This window comes from Pelodiscus sinensis, chromosome 16, assembly GCF_052426305.1.
Source record: "Pelodiscus sinensis isolate ZL-2025 chromosome 16, ASM5242630v1, whole genome shotgun sequence".
NCBI classification, from domain to species: Eukaryota; Metazoa; Chordata; order Testudines; family Trionychidae; genus Pelodiscus; species Pelodiscus sinensis.
The window spans coordinates 35,923,992-35,950,067 of record NC_143067.1 but is presented as its reverse complement, the minus strand read 5'-3'; the positions used below and the strand labels follow the sequence as shown (position 1 = coordinate 35,950,067).

General features: G+C 43.0%; 1 protein-coding gene across 1 annotated transcript in view; it reads right to left on the bottom strand.

Moving 5' to 3' along the window:
• Positions 1-26,076, bottom strand: part of DOCK2 (dedicator of cytokinesis 2) — a 499,444-nt gene that overhangs the window by 459,610 nt on the left and 13,758 nt on the right. Inside the window, exons 2-6 of the mRNA XM_075900153.2 lie at positions 15,206-15,289; positions 5,821-5,861; positions 3,660-3,715; positions 2,898-2,994; positions 1,626-1,774 (exon numbers count right to left, since the gene is read on the bottom strand). Coding sequence (XP_075756268.2) covers positions 1,626-1,774; positions 2,898-2,994; positions 3,660-3,715; positions 5,821-5,861; positions 15,206-15,289 — 427 coding nt within the window. The remainder of the gene's footprint in view (positions 1-1,625; positions 1,775-2,897; positions 2,995-3,659; positions 3,716-5,820; positions 5,862-15,205; positions 15,290-26,076) is intronic.

Here is a 26,076-nt window from a genome sequence, read left to right as displayed (position 1 = left end):
CTCACACCTCCTCTGGCAAAAGTAACTGATAGCAACTGAAAAAAGTTTCCTCTGCAGTAAATCAGAGCTCACAAGAGAAATTTGAGAGAATGTCTGATTCATAGATTAGTTGCTCGTGCTTTGTACTTGTTTATGTGTCTTACTCAAGCCTTGTGAACGCACAGTTTGCTGTCAGCCCATTATTCTCCATCAAATCACAACCTTGGTTATGCAACATTGTACCTCAGATGAGCCGTCTCAGACGTCAACCCCCCCAGACTAACATAAAAAGACCTAAGCGGGAAACACATAAAAAGAGAGACCCGAGCAAGAACATGGGTCTATTCTGCAGAAACGTGATGTCTGCCAGCAGTGTCTGAATCAGAACACGGCTTTTACTCCATAGGTGAAAACAAGCTCCCACATGCAAAAGCAAACAGCCTCTTTCTCTACAGTTAACAGCTTTCCCCTATCTGAAGCAGAGGACAAACTAGTCCCTGATTATGGGGGTACAAGCACCGTCCGCTCAGTACACCTAACACCTGCTGCTTAAGTTACAGAAATTGCAGGCCACAGAAAGCCCATGATGTTCAGTCAAGCACAGACCCTGGAACTGCCATTACCCCAACCATCTGCAACAGGTCACAGTGCAAGTAACAGACAGAGGCCAAAAGCCTGTCCCCGAACAGCGGAAATTGGTTTGCAAAACTCTCATGCCCATATCAAGCAAGGCACAACTCTGCTCTGCTGTTGTATTGCCGTGTGCTCACCCGCCAAGCTGTGCTGTGAGGACTTAGCATCAATGAGAAGCAGCCCAGAACTGATTCACTTGTATTACCAGGCTCCCAAACACAGAATCCACCTCAGTGGGCTCAGCCAGGAAACTTCAAATGACATTTTTCTCTCATCCTCTTCCTCCAGGTTTTGTTCACTTTGGCTGTGTCTAGACTGCATCCCTTTTTCGTAAAAGGGATGCAAATTAGACATATCGCAATTGCAAATGAAGCGGGGATTTAAATCTCCCCCGCTTCATTAGCATAAAAATGGCTGCCGCTTTTTTCCATCTCGGAGCTTTGCCGGAAAAAAGCGCCAGTCTAGACGCGGATCTTTTGGAAAATAAAGCCTTTCCCGAAAGATCCCTTATCCCTCATGTTAAGAGGGATTCTTACACTTGACTCCTGACCATTGCATTGCAGCACCCTCGTTCACGTGGCAGCAAGGCATTACAGCCCAGATACCAGGTATCTTGCTGAGGACTGGCACTTGCCGTGGTTGCTGAGGTACGTGTGACTATGTTAAGACTGACTATATATTAGAGTCAGTGACAACTGCTCAGCCTAGGTCTGATCCTTCCAATATTTGCATATGCCACAGAGATCATACATGCTAAAATGACTGAGTCCAAATAGAGGAGTGGGTGAAAGTTCTGAATGGCTCTGTTCAAGAAAAGGTGACCAAGACTGCAAAGGAACTCGGAGTCTTCTAAGGATCTAGGGGAGTAGCCTGACAAAAAAGATGGGTAGGTACCCTGTGATCATGAGCTATGGACATGGAAGCAGTGAAATTTTGCCTTCCATCTCTATACCAGTGACATGCCAGGAAATATAGTGGTTCCCCGTATTAATTTAGCCCAAGGAAAAACGTACTTGTTGCCATAGTCAATTTTGGAGGTGACTTTCTGTTTGAGTTCTTTCAGTTCATCTTTGGGCAGGGTTCCTGACAGAAGCTGCGACCTCCACTCCATTAGATCGTACATCATTGATTGCACCAGTCGGAACCGCTCTTTTTTGTTTGCCTGAAATACACAAGAGTCGAGGTTTAGGATATGATTTCATTTCCGCTTCCTATATTGCCCTCCATACTACATACAAGGCATTCACTTAAAAAAACCAGTTTAACATCTACATCGCTACATGTTCAAAGCCCAGGGTTGGTAATTGTGTGATTGGGTGGAAGCAGAGGGTAGTTTGGTTTTGTGCATTTTACAGTGTTAAAGGGTACTCGTTCTGCAGAAGAAGAAAGCCCCAACCACAGAACTGGAATACAAGAGGTGAGATTTAACAGGTAAAACTGGAAAGGATGCAAAAAAAGAGCCACAAGAGCTATTTAAAGACTGCAGACAATGCCTTACCTTACTCTGAGCAACTTAACAAGATTGATCTGTTTAGTTTACTAAAAAGGAGATTAATACAATCTCTTGCCAGAGTCCAGGTATTTTCACTGGGTCAGAGGGAAAATACTGTTTAAAAGGGACATTTTAATATTTCAAAGAGACATAACAATGAATTGTTGGCATCACTGTTGGCAAGGTGGAAATTAGAAACCTCCCTGGATGATTTTCAGAAGAGGGTCTTGAATCAAGGTCTCACACATTGAAAGTGAGTGTCCTAACCTATTGATTATTCTGGTCTCTCTCCCTCCATCTTCTCCTCCCTTTCAGAAGCTCTATCCTGGACCAGAGAAACCTTCCCAACAAACAAGTGTCAGTTTTGATCATTTGGCATTTTCAGATGAAAAAAAGTTTATTGCAAGTTTCCTGATCATTTTTACTTGCTACTTCCTCCTTGAAGCACATGTACTACACAGGCCGAATATCTTATGCAAAATGAGACAGATACGGGAGACTAATTAACTAATAGCATGAAGTTCAACTACTTCTACGAAACAATTGTAAGCTGTGTCTTTACTGTAATACTAGTGGAGAACATGGTATTGATCCAAATACTTAGATGAAGAAAGTGTTTCTTAATTAAATCCTCACCTTGCACTCTAGAAATAAAACAAAGGCAATTACAGTGACAACTCGTTTACATAGAAATAAGCTTCTTTAACAGGCATAATGTATCATCCACAGACACCAAGCATTTTTCACTCCAATCTTCCCTTCAGTTTTAGTCCTGCCAAAAGCTTCCCCTTACCACGTAGAGTTGTTTCCAAATGCTGCCCCATTCCCATAGAGTACTCGTAACTTCTTGCACCAATGGAATTTCGGCAGGTATTATGTTCTCTGTATTTCTAAGGAGAGGGGGAGGAAAGTAACAAATAAGCATAACTAAAACCTAAAAAACCAACTGTGAAGTGTGTGTCGCTTAGGGTGCATCAATACTGACCCAGAACTCGAAATAAGCTACGCAATTTGAGCTATGCTAATTGCATAAATTATTTCAAGTTAGTTTCAGAATATCTTATTCAGAAATTTGGCACTGTATACACAGCACTTATTTCAAAATAAATCACTATTCTGAAATGTCCCTTACTCCTTATGGAATAAACCAGGGACATCGGAATAGCGAACCTGTTATATTTTGAAATACAGTAACAGGCGTGCTCAAAAAACACAGAATAGCTATTTCCTCCGGTATCCCAAAATAGTGCTGCAATGTAGACTCAATGTCCTAGAATTTTGTTCTCAGACAGATAGCGATGATTCTTCCATTAGGAAGATTACATGATTATTAATACCGATATTTTCTGTCTCCTTAGGTTGTTTATATTTCTTTTTAATGAAGGCTAAAGATTGTTCATAATTTAGTTATTCCACTCCCATGTCCCCAACTAATAAAAACCCAGAATAAATTGAAGCATTGTGTTCCAAATAAATACCTACCTTCATTTTAGACAGAAGCAGTCTAAAATTCATTAATGTCAGTTAACCAAATGCAACAATGACAATGAAATACCTTTTCTTTTCAACAGTAACTTCTTTGATGTGGATAAAAGATTTAGGAAATATTCCCTATTGGAAACAAAACCAAAAGAAAAAAAACACACATATTTGTCATTCTGTGCCAATGTTTCTTAAAACAATACATTCAAGTTATTCCAAAACATTAACCGATGCCATTTCCATTGTGGTTTTCCCTGTTCATTCACCACAGAAAGTGTATCTTGAAGTCCTGACACTAGGCAACCAAATCCTGGAGCTTGGTCCAGTCAAATGTATTTATACTTCAAACACACTCCTGGTACTTTTGTCACCATCTCTCTCTTTTTGAACAGTAAGATAAAATAGAGCCCGTAAGTGCCCATATCATCAATATAATAAATGTCGTTTTCCCTTTATACACCAGTATTGCTTCTCCTGAAGGCAGTTGTATGCAATTTTTACTGCTCCCCAAAGGCTTCCTAGTGCAAGACACTAAGTCCTGGTCTATACTAGGGTGTTATTTCAAGGTAAAGTACTATGGACTGAATAGGCCTGCTGACAGGAGAGGGAGGGGATAAAGGAGGTAGTTGCCCGAGGGCCTGGCGATTCAAAGGGGTCCAGGAATCCCAGCCACCACCGCTGCTACTGAGGCAGCTGGAGCTCCAGGACTTTTAAATCACCACCAGGATGCTGACCAATATGCTCCAGGTATATATGAAAGCTGAGGGGTGATGAGGAGGTCTGGCAGCCCTGTCCCCGCCCCTTCCACCTGAGGCCCCGCCCCTTTGGGGATGGAAGCTGCTCTCCTCCCCTCCCACACACACCTTGCCCAGGGGTGTGCAGAAGCTGTCAGCTCCCCTAGGACTACAAGGTGCAGGAAGTCAGATTAGATCATCATGAACCATGACAACCGTTGCTGACCTTAAAGTCTAGGAGTCCATGATACTCATCTACTTGAAACATTTAATTTAAAAAAAACAATGAGCATTTAATTAAAAAAAAAAAAAAAACACTATAGGACTCCAGTAAGATACAATAACTTTACCTTGGATCTTACCTGACAACTGTGTAAATAATTTCTCATTTTAAGGTTCTTTCTTTAGGTATTTGTAAAACAATTTACTAGGCGCCTGTTGTGTTCCTTGCTTAATCTTAGAACATTAAAGCTGTAATGATGTCCATGTAAACACATCACAGAGTGGTAAGAAAATAGATGCAAATTGTTCCAATTCAGGCAAAGCCAAGCAGTGGACATATTTAAATCACTCACATACAGTAATCTGCAAAACGTTCCCAGCAATTTGGAAGAAATGAGGGTAGAGAAATAGGCTGCTCCAGCTGATGGCTGCTCCAGCCTGAAAATAGTTTAAATTGCCTCCCACAAATTATCTTGACCAGAAGCCACAGGAAAGTGTGCTCAACCAGCTTGACTGGATGTCTAAATCTCCCATGCAGTGAGAGTTAGACATCTAGTCAAGATGGCCTATTGCCTGAAACTGCAAACTCAAGCTGAATTTTATGTTCATGGCTCAGTCTGATCAAGGGAAGGTGAACTAGTGTGTCTACTGTATCTTTTTAAAGTATCCCCTAATCCACAAGCCTCCCCCTGTGAGAGGCTATATAGGATTTTTGCCCCCTGTTCCCAGACGAACAAAATTATGGATTTCTTTTGTAACAGCATTTGCCACTTTCATGCGTACCTGGATCCACAGAAAGTATTAACAGCAGAATTTGTTTCAGTGTCTTAAACATGCCCCTCCTGAGGACTACAGTTTTAAAAACTACTAAGAGCATGATGATCAAGTTATTCAAAGCAGTGAAAATAGGATGTGAAATTAGACCTGTTCGGAAGGGTTAGAACAAATGCTGAAGCACTTACAATATTTTACAATATTGCAAGAAATCAGCTTTAGTCAAGTATTTCAGGTCACATCTGCATCCGTGCTTTCAGCACAGCAGTTCTTGTCTCTTTCATCTATTTTGCACAAGCCACTCTCCTCTTCATATTTAAGAACCAGTCAGATCTTTTCTCCGTACCCACCTTGTATAGTCCCAGTGGGCTAAAACAGAATGAGGAGATTGGGTAAAATAATCAGGATGTGATCACCTGACAGCTTGGAAATAAACTAACACCCTGAAGTGGAATGGTTTATTTTTAGCACACAATCATACAAGAATGCAAAGTACAACCTTACCTCACATGCTTTGTGTCTTACTAGGTATCCCTTGTACCACTCTGAAAATTAAGAGAAAAATAGAACTCAGAACAATGCAATGCTTGCATAAACGGCACACAAATAAATTCATATTGTTGCAGAATACCCAAGATGAAAATTCACTGGGTCATTGGAAGATATCCACAATCTAACCAGTGACACTGTTCACTGGCTGGAGAACTTGGACGTCCAACTTTGACAAAGAAATAAAGCATCGAACACGACATTCGAAAGAAGAAGATTTGACGTGCATAGAATAAATAGACTATAAAGTGACATCAAAGCACGTTCAGGGTACGTCTAGATTACATGCCTCTGTGGACAGAGGCATGTAAAATAGGCTACTCGACATAGTCAATGAAGGGGGGATTTAAATATCCCCAGCTTCATTAAAATAAAAATGGCCACCGCGCTGTGCCGGCTCAGCTGATCGTCAGCGTGCAAATCAAGACGTGGATCAGTCGACAGGGAACGCCTTTGTCAACTGCTCCTGTAAACCTCGTTTCACGAGGCATAAGGGAGTGGTCGGCAAAGGTGTTCCCTGTCGACTGATCCGCGTCCTGACTCGCACACTGTGCCGACAATCAGCTGAACCGGCACAGCGAGGCGGCCATTTTTATTTTAATGAAGCCGGAGATATTTAAATCCCCGCTTCATTGACTATGTCAGGTAGCCTATTTTACATGCCTCTGTCGGCAGAGGCATGCAATCTAGATGTACCCTCGAAGATAAAACACACTACATCTAAATGTAATGTCCTCCATTTCCTGTGTTTAGATAAAATGAAGGTGTGGGGCAGAAATCACACATCAGGGTAACTCCCCTAGTATGAATTGGGAACAATATTTGTCTGTTCTGTGTTTACAGAGATGCACACATCCTTTCAATGAGGCTATGTCTAGACTGCAGGCTTCTTTCGAAAGAGGCTCTTTCGAAAGCATCTTTCGAAAGAGAGCATCTAGACTGCACGGAGAAATTTCGAAAAAGCGGCTTGCTTTTTCGAAAGAAAGCATCCAGTGAGTCTGGATGCTCTCTTTCGAAGAAGCCCTATTTACATTGAAGAACGCCTTCTTTCGAAAGAGGAACTTTCGAAAGAAGGCGTTCTTCCTCGTAAATTGAGGTTTACCGCCATCGAAAGAAAAGCCGCGTTCTTTCGAATTAATTTCGAAAGAACGCGGCTTGAGTCTGGACGCAGGGGAAGTTTTTTCGAAAAAAGGCTACTTTTTTCGAAAAAACCCCTGAGTCTGGACACAGCCTGAGTGTAAAATACCCAAGCAAGCCCCATTTACCCCCATGTCAGAATGAAACATAAAACTTTCAAATCTGATCCCTTTGTGGAATCTTAGTCTTCCATTAATGATACCATTTCCACTTATGATCTCTTCATGTAAGCACCCAAGAAAATAAGACCCAAGAAAAAACCTGCAAAAGGCATCACTCAAAAAAAAGTTGTATAGGTTGGACCTCCCTAGTCCAGCACCCTTGGGACCTGAGTGGTACCGGATGAGGGATTTTGCTGGACTAGGAGAGGTCATTTCTGGTCCCCCCTGCCACCAGCCTCCTACAGCCCTGACCTGACTGTCAGCCTCCCAGCCAGCTCCCCACTCCCACTGGCTCCCACTGCCTCTGCTCGCTGGCCTCTCACTGCCACGCCCAGCGCCTGCTGCCTGTGCTCACCGGGCTATTGCTGTTACGCCAGGCTCCCAACCATGAGTCAGGCTCCCATGGCCCTGCGAGCCTGCAGGGCTCTCAGACACTAGCTCTCCCCCAGGACTCTCTGATCCTGGAACATCCGTGGTCTGTTGCTGGACCAGAGAGTCCCAATTAAGAGGGTTTCAACCAGTAGTGAGTTTTAATTCCTTTTGAGCAAGATGACTAAAAGCTGCTCTTTTCTCAGTAGTGGCTTTCCTTGTAGGCATATATCATAGAAAACCACAGCTCTGGGCTCAACACAAATCTATGAAGTGCTACATTTACCAAAGGCAGGCTGATAACATTAAAACAAAAGGAATCAAACCAACTTGCCTCTCTAGCTGGATTTATTTTGTCTGCATGTCTGCAACACTCATCTTATCCCGCACCTTTTTTGGGGGAGAGGTGAATGACCTGAATGTTTTTAATGCCTTCTCCTTACTTCTCCTTAAGCTTACTTTCTACACATTGAAGCTCTTTAGTGCAACATTCTCTGCTCTGGCATGATTTTAGTTAGCCGGATGTCCACCCATCATGAATGTGGCCAAGTTTCCTGTGGTCCCGTAAAGTTTGTTTACATCCACCAGTCGTGGCTCTCAGTGTTCTGTGCTGTTATTTAGCTCTAATTTACACCTACATGTCTTCTAAGAGCCCAGTAAGTAATGGACGTGTCAGTAATGCTGCTAGACAATTTTGACCTCCCATGGTCAGAAAATTCCCTGGTTTGGCACCAGACAGGTCCCCAGGATGCTGGATTAGAGAGGTTCGACCTGTACTGGCACCATTTCTCTTGATTTCTGTTCTGTTCTCTTCTGCTCATTTTCTTCTTGTTAATCTCTTTCTCGCCCATTTCTGTTGTTAACCTTATACATTTCATGTCTAGAGCAATGCTATTTGTAACAATTTTAGTCTGCATTTACAGACTAAACAGTTTTGCATTATGTACTCAGAAGCATTAGTCTTAAAGCGACCCACAGGTCTGAAGTGTTCCCAGTAAGCTAGGAAGTCTGGGTCACCACAATCTCCAGGATCTGATTTGCTTCACTTCTGTAATTACTCATGCGAAGAGGTTACCTGTGAATTTCTGGTTGGTGGTGGATATTGACAGTGGAGAAATAAGTACACTCCACTCACTGCTAAACATCAAAATTCTGTAGCTATTGCAAAAAGGACTAACCCTGAAGACTTGTGACATGCAGCTGAATGAAATAAGCAAGACAGGATGACAGAATAACAACAGGAACAATACAGCAGAAATCAATAGTGATAGATACTGAGGCAATACAAGGCATAGTAACATCCTCAGGGTCTAAACTCACTATTAATCACTGCAGTACCTAGCTCTCAGACATTCAATCACTCCCAACCAAGTACAAAAAGCAAGTCTTCTGTGCATTTGTTGCTTAAACAAAAAACTCCCTACGCCTGGCACTTGAGAAAAAGAAACAAATGCACAAAGTTAGCGTGAAGACTTTGAGAAATGCAGGATCAGCGTACCCAATTTGTCAGCATACAACTGTCTTTTCATCCCAAAAAACAAAGAATTCCATCTTGAAGCGGTAATAAAAATATGGCTTGCCCAATTTATCGCAAACTAAAGTTGTGCTTGAAACTTAAATGTGATGCGACAATACAATTTGAAACGGATACCCAACAAGCAAAAAAGATCTATCTCACCAAAAAGAATAGTACAAGCCATGGTCTATCTGGCAGAGAAACTGGGTTCACTGAGCTTTCAAAGCATCTTTGTACAAATACGCTCCAGCTCTGCTATCTGAGGGTATGTCTACACTACTACCCTAGTTCGAACTAGGGTGGTTAATGTAGTCAATCGAAGTTGCAAATGAAGCCCAGGATTTAAATATCCCGGGCTTCATTTGCATCTTGCCGGGCGCCGCCATTTTTAAATCCCCGGTAGTTCGGACTCCGTGCCCGTGGCTACACGCGGCATGGAGTAGGCAGTTCGAATTAGGCTTTCTAATTAGAACGAGGAGTAATGGTATGAGGAGTGGAACGAGGAGTAACGATAGTTCAAATTAGAAAGCCTAATTTGAACTACCTACTCCATGCCACGTGTAGCCGCAGGCACGGAGTCCGAACTACCGGGGATTTAAAAATGGCGGTGCCTGGCAAGATGCAAATGAAGCCCGGGATATTTAAATCCCGGGCTTCATTTGCAACTTCGATTGACTACATTAACCACCCTAGTTCGAACTAGGGTGGTAGTGTAGACATACCCTGAGTAACACAACCAGGCCTCTTCACTCACATGGAGCCCCTCTTACGTGCATGGGATTCTGTCTGGTTACGATACACATCAAACAGCAGGTCACAGCTGGTTACTGACTTTCTGCCTTAACTTTTTCAGAGACCTTTGAATAGCCAGGATAGGAAGCCACAATAAATTTCCCTGGCCTTTTTTTTTCCCTTTCAGGCATCAGAAGGAAATTCCCCACAAGCAGTTCATTTCTTGTTTTGTATTGCATTAAAATGTATTAACCTACACAACAAGTGGGGGGGGGGGAGCCACAAAGGGATGTGCTGGCTTCTAGCGCAGCGGACGTCAGGTCTAGGGCACAACTAGCTGCTAGATCACATGCTCCACTCCAGAAAGGTTTGCAGATCACCATGAAAAGCACCTCTGTTGCTAAGAGCAGCACTCTTTCTCTTGTAACTAAGCTGCTCAGTAAAAAAACCCCAGAGAAACAGCGATGTTCTAATGCTCCGTTTTGTTGCAGTCTTTAACTTAAAGGCTTAAGAGAGGGATTTTTGTAAGTGCTCAGTGCTGATGCAACTCTACTCAGATGATATAATCACTGTTTCCCCACTGAGGCCAAGAGAAAGGGTATGTCTAGACTAGATCCTGTAAACCTCGTTTCACGAGGCATAAGGGATCGGTCAGCAAAGGCTTCCCCAGCCGACAGATCCGCGTCTAGACTGCCGGCTGTTTGAGAAGTTCAAGTTATTCAGACAGCACCCCGTTGCTTGTTTAACAGTATCTGTTAACAGAATGTTGCTCCAGAACACTAAGGAAGTGGATTGAGCCTGAAGGGTGTAAGCCGTTTTTTTGGTGGAGTGACTTTTGAAGATTGTAATCCAGCTGAGAGCCAGCAAGATGTGTTGAGCGATCACTGATTGGTCCTTTCACTCTCTCTGCATGGGCTATAAAAAGTCGGAGATACACTGTGAACAACAGTGCACTCGAGATGGAGTGGCAAAGCTCTGGGCTCATCCAAGGTGTGAAGTCTTTCTTCATTTGGAAGAAGGAGGTGTCAGAGAAAAAAAAGACCAAAAGATTAACAGATTGGTTCTGGAGAAAAGTTGACACCGCAGTTTGCACAATTTTAGGGTATAGTCTGAAAGGAATCTTGTCCTTATTCAAGGGGAAAAATTGAGGGTCATTTAGCAGACTCAGAGCTCGGTTGCTTTTCTTGCAGAAGTGATTGCCACCAGAAACCTCAACGGTGATGTCAGTAGGGGTTCAAAGAAGGCTCCCGTTAGTCTTTAAAAACTAGATTAAGATCTTATGAGGGTACTGGGTCAGATACTGGACAACAGGCTAATATTTTCAGAAATCTGAATACTAGAGGGTGAGAGAAAACAGAAAGTCTCTCTAAATGGCAGATGGACTGCAGATAGGGAAGCCAGGTAAACTCACAGAACTGAAAAGGCCAGATGTCTTCAAATGCAATAAATAATCAAGTCTATGACTAGCATCCTCTCGCTGTGGGTGATAAATGCAGATGGACACTCTCTTTCATTGAACTGTGGCTGTGACACTAGCAGAATCCTTCCTGCGGCTCACAAAAACAGCCTGGACATCTCTGGAGCACAGGGTTTTGGTTTTGGTTTTTCACAAGCATTTATCAGAGTTCATCTTTGCAGAGAGGTCGAGAGATTGGAGGTTGGGGTGTGGAGACCAACTCTGGACCTGAGAAAGCAGATCTCTGACTCAAAGTCAGGTGGCCTGATTGAAAGCTGGCATAGGCCTGTGAACCAGCACTACCTTGGCCAGACTGGTTTTATTAATATTAAGGTTTTTCATCTATTTGCAGCTTCCTGAGACCCTTGGGATGAGAAGGATGAAAGGATACACGTATAACAGAAAATTGGCCCATGGGAGAAGAAATACATCTGTTAAAGAGCCCAGACTGCAATTCAGGCAGGAGCAAAAATTCTTGCATTTGATGTTCAAGTTGGTAATAAACAAGTCTATTTTCAGGTATCCTCACTGATGGAACACTTGGAAGATGACTTTATTTTTGCGGGTCCACAAAATGCCAGCCAAGGGAATCTGCAGTGGTATTCCTCACTCCCAGAAAAAGGAACAATCTCATGGAAACTTTAAAAAACAACAAATAGTCTAGTAGCTCCATAAAGACTAACAAAACATGTAGATGGTATGATGAGTTTTCATGGGCACAACCCACTTCTTCAGATGACAGGAATATTAGAAGTCTAGTGCATAAGTTCCACAGGTGAATAGCCTCCTGAGATAGATCACTCATTCTTGCGTATACCTATCTCCCCACCACGCTGTGGAGACAAAACATGGCAGTAGGACTTTCACTAGTTATTCCTGAATGTGTCACAGGCCCAAAAGATAGCATGAGAATCCACAATCTATCATTCAGAGAGACTTCCTGGGTGACCAGAGCTTGTGCATGAAATCACCCGGGGCAGATTTTGGTTGACGTATCTGTAACCAGAAATCTAGTTAGTTCCTTAGATAGAAAGGGGGCCCCTTTGCACATATACAAGTGTCCAGCCACTGGTCCAGCAACTGAAGCACTCATGTAGGTACACAAATGAGCATTACCTAAAGGTGCCAGGTTGGGCGACAAACAAAATGGAGCCAGGCCCGTTAATGGTGAAGACGAAGCCTGGTATGCTGAGCCATGAGGCCATGTGACTCAGTGGCTGTGGGTGGAAAAGCACTGTCCTCACTGGGTTAGACTGACCAACTGACTAAAGGTACCAGACTTGATTGTCCATGCTGCAGCCTCTGACACAGCAGGTGGGTACTTACATCTATGATTCCTCCAGCACTGGTTTGAGTAGGTCTTACTGGAAGGCTTCTTCTAAGCAGATGGAAATTTTGAGCACTAACAGTGTCAGAAAGCTTCAAGGAAGCCAACAGCAAGGATGAAAGGCATTGTTTTCTGCCGGACTTGTACTGTGAGTTGCTGGTGGCTGGAGGAACATTCCTCATGGAATTAGAATCCATCACCCCATGTTTGGGATGGAGTTTCAATGCACGACACTTTCCTCTTTCCTCTTTCATCAGGTTCGTTTCTAGACAGAAGTACCTCTGGGTTTTTTGCTGTATACGCTCAAGGATTTCCAGAGTACACTAGCTAACCTAAGTGAACTGCCACAGAGAACTCCAACTTTCACTGAGAGGAGATGTAGACAAGGGGATCTGAGGTGCATTTTCCTGCTAATGGTACTGCTGGCAAAATGTCTCCAACTCAAGTGCACTGGACTCAAAGGAGAATGGTTGCCAATGGCCATTCACTCCTCCCCTGAGAGTTCCAGGAGATAGCTTACAGAGTAACCCCTGATCGTCTCCATCGGTAAAGCTACACTCCTTCCCTCTGCCCTCATGGCAGGGTAAAGGTTCCAGCCACAAAATATCACACAGTGAAAACAATAGGATAGATGGAAATGGCTCAAAGTTAGCACATAGAGTCTGCTGCGAGAAGAGGCGCTAGGGCAGAGCATACCCAGTCTAAACTGTAAAATGTTTCCTGATAACACTTACAATACCCACTAGACGTCAAAAACATTCAACAGTTTTAAATATTTCAGAGAGTACAGTCTTGGGAAATATTCATATTAAAAAAATCTTGCAGTCCATGGGATTGTTACCAAATTTCCACTCAGACCACATTTATCAAGATAAGTGCACCTTTCAGAGAAGCCTGGACTTAGCTCAAGTGAGGTGGATTTGTTTAGCTTCAGGGCCAAACCCAAATAACTAGTTTTGCATATTGAAAATATGACCTCAAAGGCTTTGACAGGTCCATGGAACATAACTCAGGAAGACTGTACGTGTGTGGACCAATACAAAAATATTTGGTTTGACTCCAGCATAGCCTAAACCAGATCCATATACAGCTCTAGAATAAGCAATGAATTTATCACCACAAACTTGCTGCAAGTTCCAGTCTTATTTTATTGCTTTCTGCATCTTCCCTCCCTCATTATGTCTTACTTCCTCCCTTTTGTCAGGTAGATTCTACTTACAGCAATCATTTGGAGCAATATATTCAGTTGTTCATGATACACCACTAGTTTTAAATTTTGGCTATCGTTGTTTAATGCATGCTAATAATCATTGTTTGGCATTTGAGGTAAATGGAGTGAGATGTATCAATTTCTAAAGTGTTTCTTGTAAGGCAGCTTGGACATACAAAAGTGAAATATTACATATTAAGCAATGCTTCATGTTAAGAGGCATTTTTAAAACATTCAGCATCTTAAATATTCCATATATTCACACAAAAAGACTAATCTCACACATATACAACCTATGTATTATCTTAAAAACTAAATTCTTCTATCAGACAAGAATAGGGGCAGACAACAACCTGAACTCCATCCACCTGGATTCCTTCATCCTGAATGTTTTCCATGAGTACCACATGAACTTTACCATTTCTGACAACAGATGTCCAAGGACGGGGCAGGCAATAAAAAAGCGTCAGCCGACCAGGGTTAGTCCCTGGTGGGCTGCTGCCACTATGTTTATCTGTACTTTTGCAGGTATCAAATACAGCTCTCGTTGCCATGGATCACTGCTCGCGGCCAATGCGAGGGGCTGGAAGCAGTACGGACCGGGACTTCACTTCTCGCTGTTCGCATTGACCACAAATGGCGATTTGTGGCCAACAAGAGTTGTGATCCTCCAACACCTGCAAAAGCACAGGCAAACATAGCAGTGGGGGGGGGTCCCCAGGAACTAACCCTGGGGACTGGATTTGGCCCGCAGGCCAGAATTTGCCCAACCCTGCCCATGGATGAATATACTCTGAGCCAAAAATAGCAAATTTAAGACTAACCAAGTGCTCTGAAAATGGTACAATATTAAATGTCGTTTCTGTAGTTGTAGTAAATCATGTTCTGCTCAATAAAACAGGTAGACCCAGTTGTAAGGCAAGTTCTATGATCGTCTTGGCATCTGTGTAGATTTCCTCACAGGTTTAAAGGAAGTGGAGGAAAGGAAAATAAGATGAATACTCCTTTCCCCTACCACCAATTTGATTAAAAAGCTACAGCTAAAATTCACTAAATCCTGCCATGCTAAGCAGGCTTTTCCACACACACAGGTGATAAACTGGCTTCATAATCATATGGTAGGTTTCAGGTGACTTTCATTAGTGCATCTTACTATGTATTGAAACCAATAAAACAAAGACAAAGGTCCAATGAGAGTGAGTGATGATTTATTGCAAGTTGAATGGTTATCTGAAATAGGCAAATAGGAAGCAGTTCAGTTTAATTCTTAGATTTAAAAAAATATTCATTAAAGAAATAATTAGCCCTGTTGTCACAGGAACATGTTAATGTAATACAGGCTGATGCTGGATGAGGTAATGTGATATAAACGTAAAGTTTTCAATACAAAAAATTAAAAAGAGAAGCTATATTTCAAATGCAAGTGACTTACCTGCACAGGACTCCAATATATGGACTACATCACCAATCTGCAGGGATAATTGCGATTCTCCTACACCTTTAAAGTTGTATATGGCTGCAAAGTTAAAGGACAAAGTATTTAATGATTCCAATAGACTGTGTCATATTTTTCAATTAAATATAAAAGTAAGCTATGGGTGATGTTTGGAGTTTGACTCCAAGATGAATAGACTAGGGAGAAAGAGACCAATTATAAATTACATGCTGGGAACATGATTTCAGCAAACAAGTTTCTTCTTTTCTTTTCAGCTGCACACTACCTGAAAAAAAACGCAAAGAAGCCATGCATGGTTGGTACTCAAAAGAGGATTAGGCATGCATTTTGAAAAGTTCATCATCAATGGAAATTTAAAGATAATATTGTGGCAAATATGCTGGTAGTCACTGCTAAAATTCAGCCAAGCATTTAAGTATATAGTACACACTTAACTTGAATTATGTGCGTATGTGTTTGTTGAATCAGGGTTTATAATTTTACTCTTCCATATAGCTGTCATGTACTGAGCTGTTTCATTCCGGGTTATATCCAGAGTTTATTTTGCACATGCATTAGAGTCCCTGCTATGATCCAAGCATTCACACATCACATTGAACACTTATGCATGCATCTAAGTCGAAATAGCTATTATCTGTGCACAATTAAAGTTCATGTCTTACTATAGAACAATGCACATAAACTATGATTTTATTAATTCAACCAGCTAAAAATAAGGAGTTAATACAGTTAATCATGTAAATCGCCATTTAATACAGAAAAAAAAAAGGAAAATGTCTCGTGGTACTGTTTTTAGGACATTCGAGTTGCCACAAAAGTACTACATGCTCACAGCCTTCTAACCAAAAGCAAGTAATTCAAATGCGGTTTCAAAGCATAGAAATGGAGCTGGGAGGTGGATCGGGTTTCAAGAACATGTAACAGGCTTTCTTTTCACACTGCTCTTCATTATCTTTGAGGCCTACAGGATGTGGGCTGGCAGGGTGAGTGAATGTTTGCCTTTGTGTATGTAGTCTCTCAGGGGCTGGGTGAGAGAGACACGTGCTACAGAGCTAGAAGGTGGTTAATTAGTAAACATCCCACAGAGATCTTGTGCTAAAGCAGGGGTGGGGAACCTTTTTATGGTCCAGGGCTGCCTACCCATGAAAAATCAGTTGGGGGCTGCACACAAGTGAGATGCAAAAAACCAAAACCGTTCACTGATGTGGCCCCCAGCTGAGGAGGAGATAGACACTCCGCACATTCCCCTCCCACACTAGAGCTTAGGGGGGGGGGGTCCAGGCTAGAAGATTTTGTGTGCTTCAGCTCTGCAGGAGGGCTGAAACACCAGTGTGGGGGTCTCCAGTGCTAGGGAAAGAGGGAATCCTGAGCCTCAGGGGCCAGATCCAAGCAAACCCATCCCAGTGCTAAAGGTTTGTAGGGTTGAATTCTTTGAATCAACAGTAACTTAGATGCAGCTGTCTATCAAGAGTGTCTGATTTACACTGGAGTGTACGTTAGTTGTTACTAGTTCCATTCTCTTCTCAGAACACCCCTATTCTCTCCCCCCCCCCCAAAAAAACCAATAAAACCACAGAGTGCACCAAACCCACAACCTTGCAGCGTCTGTAGATGAAATAAGCATAGTCCAAAGGCACAGCTCCTTTTTAGCACACTTAACTGCCTTGCTGCTTTGCACTCATGCAGAAGAAAAGTAGTGAGATTCAGGCAGACTCAGACTTCAGTCCCCTCTCCTGGGGTTGTGTGGTAATTTTTGTTGTTAAAAGGTTGCAGTTTAATGATCTTTAGGAACCCCTCATCTAGTACTATTGTGTTGCTTTTACTATGGCGCACTCAATACTTACTGTCTGGAAGCTTTCATAGAATCATAGAACACTAGAATTGGAAGGGATCTTGAGAGATCATCAAGTGCAGTCCCCTGCCCTCATGCACCGTCTAGATAATGATGTTCCTTTCCATTCTCCTCAGTGTCCCCTTTTATCAGCTGAAACATTGCCCTCCCTAAAAGCTTATCCTATAATCCTACCCATCTTCTTTCAAGATCTGTCACTTGCCATATTCCCGTACTCTTAAGGTTAAAAGGTATTTTCCCTTCGCTTTTAGATAGGGTTCCCCTATATTTCCAGCCTAAAAAAAAGAAACGAAAGTTCCTTCCTCAAATGGCTTAAGACTTATTACTTTCTCTTGGAATAATTGATAGTATTATGTAGGTAATACTATGTTATGTAACAGTCATTTGAAGTGCTAATATTGTGTAAGCAAAATCTGTTCATTTTACCCTCAGCTTTAAGTAGAGAGTTGTCATATAACACCCCCTGCTGGCCAACTGCAACACTCTGCCAAGTTTCCCTCTGAAAGGCCTTTAAGAACACCACATGGTGCAAAGGTAAAGATAGTTCCCTTGTTGAGGTTGTACTTTATTGAGTCCAAATAAGCTTGATAGAGCCTCTTCTAGCTCCAACCTCGAAGTCTCCCCATTTTTCACAGTTCCCCAGTGCCATCTTCCTTCTCTCAACTCCTAGCTCTGCCCTCGCTAGATACTCATACACTCTAAAAAAGCCCAGGAGTGAAAGGAACACAACATGCAACATGCGACACCTGACCACTAGTCTTCACTGCCTATAAGTGGACATTTTGTGTGGCAGTAGGAGGTTTATAAGCCATTTACGCTAGCCACTCTGTAAACACACTGGCTACGTCTAGACTGGCATGATTTTCCGCAAATGCTTTTAACAGAAAAGTTTTCTGTTAAAAGCATTTGTGGAAGAGAGCATCTAGATTGGCAAAAGCACTTTTTGCGGAAAAGCGTCCGTGCCAATCTAGACGCGCTTTTCCGCAAAAAAGCCCCGATCGCCATTTTCGCGATCACGGCTTTTTTTCACAAAACAAATCTGAGCTGTCTACACTGGCCCTTTTGTGCAAAAGCTTTGCGCAAAGCACTTTTACCCAAATGGGAGAAGCATAGTATTTCCGCAAGAAACACTGATTTCAGACAGTAGGAAGTCAGTGTTCTTGCGGAAATTCAAGCAGCCAGTGTAGACAGCTGGAAAGTTTTTGCGAAAAAATTTACCAGTCTAGACACAGCCACTAAGTATAGCATGCCAAGAAAACTAAGTATAAAATCTATCTGTACCCCAAAAAGCCTTCTGTCATAATTCAGTCATGCACACTTACACAAGCACTACAGCTTAAATTCCTATACCCTAATTGTCAGAGCTTAGTAATAATCCCAAGAGTTTGCTGTGACTGCTAGAGTCTCAATGTTACTACCATGCACATAAAAGCTTTCTTTATGAGCATCGAGCAAAGCAACATAATTCAATGTGCATGGTGGTGACCTGTGGCAATGTCCTATTGACTTATGTTTTACTTTAACCAAAGAAGCCGACGGGTTGAGCCCTGCACTGATACAAAACTTGTATCTGCACCCGCAAAAATGAGCTGTAGATATCCACATCTGCAAATGTGGATACCCACGGATATAAAGCAGATATCCACAAATTTGCAAGATTCTATATACAAAATTTGTATCCATATCTGCAAACACAAGATGCAGATATCTACATCCACACCTGTGAATGAGGATACCTGTCGATATAAAGCAGATAGCTGTGGATTTGCTCTGCTGAGAGGATCGCCAGCCCCCTGGACAATGTGTGTGTATGGGGCGGGGGAGGGAGGGCTCCATGATCCCAGACGGGGCATGGCCTCAGGCAGAAGAGGCAGAGCTGGGGCACCTGGCCCCCAATACTGTCTAGATGGCCTAGTGGATGTGACTAGAGTTGGCTGGAGCATGCGGTGTGGGACTCTGCAGCAACGATTCTAAAGGACCTGGGCCAGCAGCTGGGAGCCCCGGGCTCACTAGAATCACCAAGTCCTGGGGCAACTGCCCTCTTGCCCCACTCCTTCCTCCCACCCCCATCAGCAGACCTAACTAACAATTTTATGGGAGTAGTGAGATAATTTGTCTTCCAAGGCAAATTATTGTGTCTCAACTGACTTTCTTCCATGGATATGTCTACACTACAGCGTTATTTCAAAATATCTTATTTCAAAATAGTTAATTCGAAATAAGTTATTTCTAAACACGTCTACACACAAAATGCATTTCAAAATAGCATTTTGCTATTTTGAAATAGCGTGTCCACACTGAGTGGATGTTGAATCGCATTTAAGGCCGGCCGGAACCAGGTCTGGCAGGGCATCAGGTCAGGAGTTACTTTGTGTGGCTGCTGCCTGAGGCTATCTGAGGCTGGGCTTAAAGCAACCCCCCTGGACAGCCGGTTCTCAGCTTTCCCTGCTTGCTTGCCTACCTTGTTAAGGGACAGCAAAGCATGTTGTCATTGCATGCTCTAGTTGCCCTCACTCAGGGCACCACAGCACTCTGCAACATGGAGCCAGAGCTGCCCCAGGGGGCTCTGGTGCTTCTCATGGATGCATTGCTGTGAGCCCGGCTGCACTTTCTGCAGGCTGCCATCTGGGAGGTCCATCGGGGGGCTGTCAGTATCCAGGAGGCCCTGTGGAAGAGCTTCCACCCTGAGAATCACTAAAAACCTCCCTGGTCCAGTATTTCTAATTTATTTCGAAATAGCAGTTTGGCTGTGTAGATGCTAGTAAAGTTATTTCAAAATAACTTTGCTGTGTAGACATACCCCATGTCTGTAATTAAACATCAAACTTGAAAGAAATTAGACTTTTATGCAGCTGCTGCTAAAGACGTTTTGTGTCTCCTACAGCCACCATGTTTCCATCAGGATACAAAATATCCACACTGAGCTCGGAGTAACGTGTACGAGAAATTACGGTTTCATGTATTTCAAATCACAAATATCTGATGGGTTTGCATAGATCCTGCTCCCTTTTCTCCCCGCCCTCATAAGTCACTGTTACCCAGATATGAATATCAGCCACCTTTGCTGAGCCTTTCAGGTATTATTACAGAAACACAGAGAACAGTCACATATTCGATGAGTCAAGCAGGAAAATTAAACAATATCACATCAAGTGGAAAATATCATTGACTGCTCAGATTATTTGTTTCCTTAGAAACTGTCATTCCATCACTTCTACTTTCCTACAAAATCTTGTGTGCCTCAATTTCTATTTTTCTCTTTGTTATTTCTTTTGATCGAAGGGAAATTTCTCTTTTTATCAATATTCAATTCCATATATCATGTCAACTCATTTACGTAGCAATCCCAAAGCCTATTGAATTTTGCTTGCTGTATGTGACCCAGAAAGTTGATTATACATGTCTAGGATAGGGGTTCTGCAAGGATTTGGGACATGTTCATCCATCACATCCAGCATATACCACACAAAGGCATGAGAATTGAAGACAGACAGCTATTGCGGTGATGGGAAAGCATGGTACTGTGCAAGTTGTCCATTAATGGGTTTCACGCCTCCTTCTCTGAAGCATCTAGTACTTACTAATGTTGGAAACCATGGTCCCACATTAATTGCTCACAAACTAATTCTGGCCACGTGTCTGCTTTAAAAAAAGAGGGGGAGGGAGGAGAGAGGATAGCAAGCAAGTCCAGTTCAGAACAGTGTTTCTGTCAAGAGGAAAAGAGGAACAGAGTTAGGGTGCAGATGAAAGAATTCAGAGGAAAGTTTAAAACTGAACCCACTGAAAACTTTTAGTAACTACTACCTGGTTGATGGGAGATCCCTGTGCTAATGATATATTCCATCTCTGTAGTTAAGAGGTTTTTTAAAAAATCAAATGTTATTCTTAGAACCCACAATACAAAAGTGGGAGGAAACTCACTTGAAGATGGAATCTGCTTTTCCAGAAAGCTCCCTGAACAAACAGAAATTTGAATACTGGGCACAAACTCCTATCAACTCTTCAGGGCAGAGAATTGGTCTCATTCTAACCAGGGTTTAATTTTAAATAATGGGTTCCTAAAGTTATATTCCTAGAGGAGAGATTTTCAATGGAAACGTCAAGCGAGTTTTTAGTAAATTCTATTATGCCAAAACAACATAACGCTTACAATAATCACACACTTGATCAAATTTGAGGGTTTTTCCTCACAACATGTCTGCGGCCCAAGATTAATTTAATTTTGCTTCCAGCTTTCACTTGAAATATGCTTTCCTCCATTAATGGCTGCTTTGTATTAAATAAAAGCCAAAACATTATAGACACAAACAATTCATGTCGTGAGCGAGTTTTGCCTTCTGATAGTTACTTCCTTTAACACTACTTAATATGTTGAAAAAGCATAATAACTGACAGAGGAAGTGGCTTCCTTTGCAGGCTAAACATTTTCTAAATGAGTAAGTGGAAACTTACAGACAAAACAGATTTCTTGATTGAATTCTGATTGCTTAGTTGGATGCTTATAAATATTTTATATCCTTATTATAGCATTTCATCTGTTACATAGTATAAATTATCTTTAGACCACATACATTTGAAAAAAATACCAAGAAAACTACTGAATGAATCCGTGATCATCTTGATGTATAGCCTTTGAGGGACTTACTCTTTGAATTTATCTAATTCTTTTTTGAATGTCATTTTTGAACTTCACAACACCCCCTGCCAATGAGTTACAAAGTCTGACTGTGTGTTATGTTAAGTAGTACTCCTTTATGTTTGTTTTAAACTTTCATTTAATTGAGTGAACACTGGTTCTTCTGTGAAGTCAAAGAATAGCACTTCCTTATTCACTCACACTATTCATGATTTTATTGACATCTATTGCATACCCCTTAGTCACCTCTTCTCCAAGCTGAGTAATGCCAGTGTTTGTAATCTCACCTCATATGGAAGCTGTACCATTCCTCTCTGCATTTTTGTTACTCTCATTTGTATCTTTTTCAGTTCTAACACTTCTTTTTTTGAGATGGGGTGACCAGAACTGCATGCAGTGTGCAAGGTGTGGGCATCCCTTGGATTTATACAGTGGCCTTGTGGTATTTTCGGTATTCCTGTCTATCCATTTCCTAACAGTTGCTAACACGGTTAGCTTTTTCTAGCACATTGAGCAAATGTTTTCATAGAACTATGCACAATGACTCCAAGATCTCCTTCTTGAGAGATAAACATCTAATCTTGACCCCATCATTTTGTATGCATAGCTGGGACTGTTTTCTCCAATGTCCATTACTTTTGCATTTATCAGCATGGAATTTCATCTGGTAATCTCTTGCCCAGTCACCAACATTTATGAGATCCCTTCTTCATAATCCGCTTCGGACATAATTATCTTGACCGATTTTGTACAAACTACAAATTTTGCCACCTCACTGTTTACCCCTTTTTCCAGACTACTTATGAACAACACCAGTACCGGTATAGATCCCATGGGAACACGGCTATTTACCTCTCTAAAACCTGACCACTTATTCTCTGCCCTTTGTTTCCTGTCCTTTAACCAGTTATGGATCAATAAAAGGACCTTCCCTCTTATTCCATGACTACGTATTTCTCTTAAGAGCCCTTGGAGAAGTACCTTGACAAAGGCTTTTTGAATCACCCCAGTCGGCATGTTTGTTGACATCTCTCAAAGAATTCTAATAGATAGGCGAGGCATGATTTCCCTCTACAGAAGCTAGGTTGACTCTTCCCCCAACATACTTTATTCTTCTATTCTTTACTATAGATTATAGCGATTTTCCTGGTATAGGTTGGACTTCCATGGTCCAGCACCCTCAAGGCCTGATAGCTCCCGAACCAGAGAGTTTGCTGGGCCAGGACAGATCAATGCTGGCCCCTCTGCTGCCGGGCTCTGCTCCTGCCCTGACCACTGAGTTCCAGTCCTGGCTCCAGGACTCCGCCCCCAGGCAAAGAGGTCTGCTCCCAGCCCCAAGCTGCAGCCACCAGGCTCCAATCCCGGCTACGCTCTGCTCGGGCTGCTGGCTCCCGGCTGTTCCCCCTAAGCTGTGTGCTTGTGCAACCGCTCAAGAGAGATTCCAATGCTGCCCCGTTGAGTAGCAGAGCGCCCACAGCTAGGTTTCGTGTTTCTATTTGTGGTGCACATCTCACATGATTCACGCTCACACCACTTCCCGCAACTCCCCTTGGCTGGAAACGGCATACCAGAGCCACTGGGAGCTGGGAGGCCTGTGGCTATGGACCCTTTAGGTAAACAAAGTGATGTGGGCCCACTAGTGGCTCTCCCAAAGTAGGCCCACAGCCCCTTTGAGAAACTCTGCTTCAAAAGGAATTGTAAGTAGGCTAGACTCAGGTTGCAACCCAATAGCGCATCTTGACAGGAACGCTGGCCCAGGGAAAGCCTTCAGTCAGAATCCTCAAGCAGGGCAAGGCGATATAGGGCAAGGCGAGCGGGGCGGCCTCCCCAGGCCCTGCGCTTCAAGAAACCCCACGCATGCGCCGTGGCAAAGGGGGGCCCCGCGAAATCGGGCTGCCCTGAGCCCCACAAAATGATCATCTGCCCCTGTCCTCAAGCACAACGTTAATTTGCCGGGTCTTTTCTTTTGCATGTTTTTTTCCTTCACTTCAACCACCTACTCCGGCCCTTGATACCGTTTCATCAGCAAGTGCCCTGTCCCTCTGTGTAGTCCCCATCAGCCTTCCGCTTTGGTATCTCTGTGCTCTCCCCACACCCAGAAAAGCTGCATTCATGCTTCTTTCCAACTTTTCTTCTGAAGCACAGCTGTGTCAAACCAGCTTCGCTTCACTGCAATCGCATGAGTTAACAGGAGTGATTCTGGCTCAGCACCTCATCTCAAGCCTGTTGATATGTACCAAGGTGTGGAACAAAAAACTTCAAACACTGGTTGGTCTAAAAATATTGGCTCTGGCTTGCAAATCTCAATGGAAAATAAGCTGCATTTGGAAACCATCCCAATAGCATGCATTTAAAAGAGTTTTCGGTGGCCTAATAGGCTACCGTTAGGAAGTCTGCAATCTGATCCTTGCGAATTATTAGCTGCACATGTCGACTTTTTTTATACTCCCAATCCAAGTTTCTTAAAATGCAGTTCCACCCTTCCAAGAAAGAATGTACAAATTCTACTTTTGTACTCAGGGGTGGGCAATAATTTTTGCAGGGGGCCACTTCACAAATGTTGGTAGTATTTGCAGGCCAGCTCCACCTTCCTAGAAAGGGCAGAGCCTCTGGCAGAAGGACCAATCCCTCATGTGCTCTTGGCGGGGGGAGGGCGGGAGGGGCAGGAGATTTCGCATAGTCCCCAACCCCCAGACCAATCAGGACCTGCGCAAAGTCATTTGCTATTCAAAGTGATTGGGTGCTCCCTCCAGGCCTCTGGTGGGAGAAAGGAGCCATCAGCAGCTTTGAACAGCGAATGACTTTGTGCACTGCCCTGCCCCCGGATATCGATTGGCCTAGGGATAGGGGAGCAGCAAGACAGGCCACGGACCAGATCAAATGGCTTGGTGGGCTGTATCCAGCCTGAGGGTTGTATCTTGCCCATCTCTGTTTTAACCCAGCAGAACTGCTCCATGCAAAGCTACATGACTCCAGTCGTCTCTTGTGGCCAAATTAAGTGTTTATTTTTGCTAGCCCTGTAAAGCCAGCACATGAAGTGCAAGAGCTGCATTCTATTCTCCATGTTTCCTACAGTCTATTAATGATCTATTCCATAAATGCTCAACAAGAACCTAGACACAGGCAAACGTTCTGTGGAAACACAGCTGCGCAAGCTGCGTTTCTTAAGCTAGAGAGTGCCTGAGGGTATCCTGAATGGTGAATTCCTCCTGAGTCACTACTTCGGAGCTACGGCTATTAGAATGGATGTTATGTTTATTAGCTTATCCTCGATTGCACCTGTGCGGTGCTAGCAAAACAGCCGAGGTTCCAAACACGTCAGAGACCCGTTTGGCTTGCTGGTCAAGAATCCAACTTGATTTTCCTCTCTGACTGTGTTTGAGAGCTTGCAGTTGACTTCAGCAGTGAACTGAGAACCTTTGGGAGCTGCATGTTCATGCACACCCCCTGTTCTGAGTCATTTTCATATGTAGAGTCACTTCAGTGTCTCAACGGCTGTTTTTACAGTGGCTCTCACACTAAGAACGGGAAAGCCATCTGTCAAAGGGAGCTACAGAGAGCATCAGCATGACTGCAGTGGAGCACACGGATAATGCATTTCATTAATTATGTACCGACACAAACACTGAAATGCCAGGGTGACCGTGACATGTAAGTGAAGAGTTTTTCATGAGTAGGTCAACATAAGACTCCATTTACCCTCCCACCCTCATTTTATCAGTCCCGCAGAACCACTCGCCTACATGTTCTTGTGTATAATCCACTGCCACCTTATTTAGGAATCACATATACACAACTAAAATATTCCTCCGATTCTGTAGTTCTGCAATGCCAGGTACATGCTGTCTCAGGTTCCTAGAATCAGAGAAACAAAATCGAGGTACGTCTCCGTTTCCCCGGCTGCTTGTCTTATGAACAAAAATAAGAGTGAATTGAAAGTGGGACCCACAAACTTTAACAGGAGTCAGATTATGACCCCTAGCTGCCAGTTGATCAGTAGAACTCCGTTCTACTTGCTAACTCCACAGAAGCAAGCCATTACACAAATAAGCTTCTGTGGTGGCTAACCACTAAGTAACATCTTTAGAAATCGGACTACAGTGTCACCCGCCCAGGCAGATGTCTAACTGGGCATTTAGAAGCTTCAGGGGGTAGCCGAGTTAGTCTGTACAGAATAAACTTAAAAACAACAAATAGTCTTGTAGCACTTTATAGACTAACAAAACATGTAGATGGTATCATGAGCTTTCATGGCCACAGCCCACTTCTTCAGATGACCGAAGTTCTGAGTTTAGGATGTGCAGACCCAAAATAAATGGAGGAGGGCAGGAAACAAGGAGCAGAGGGTATGAAAATATC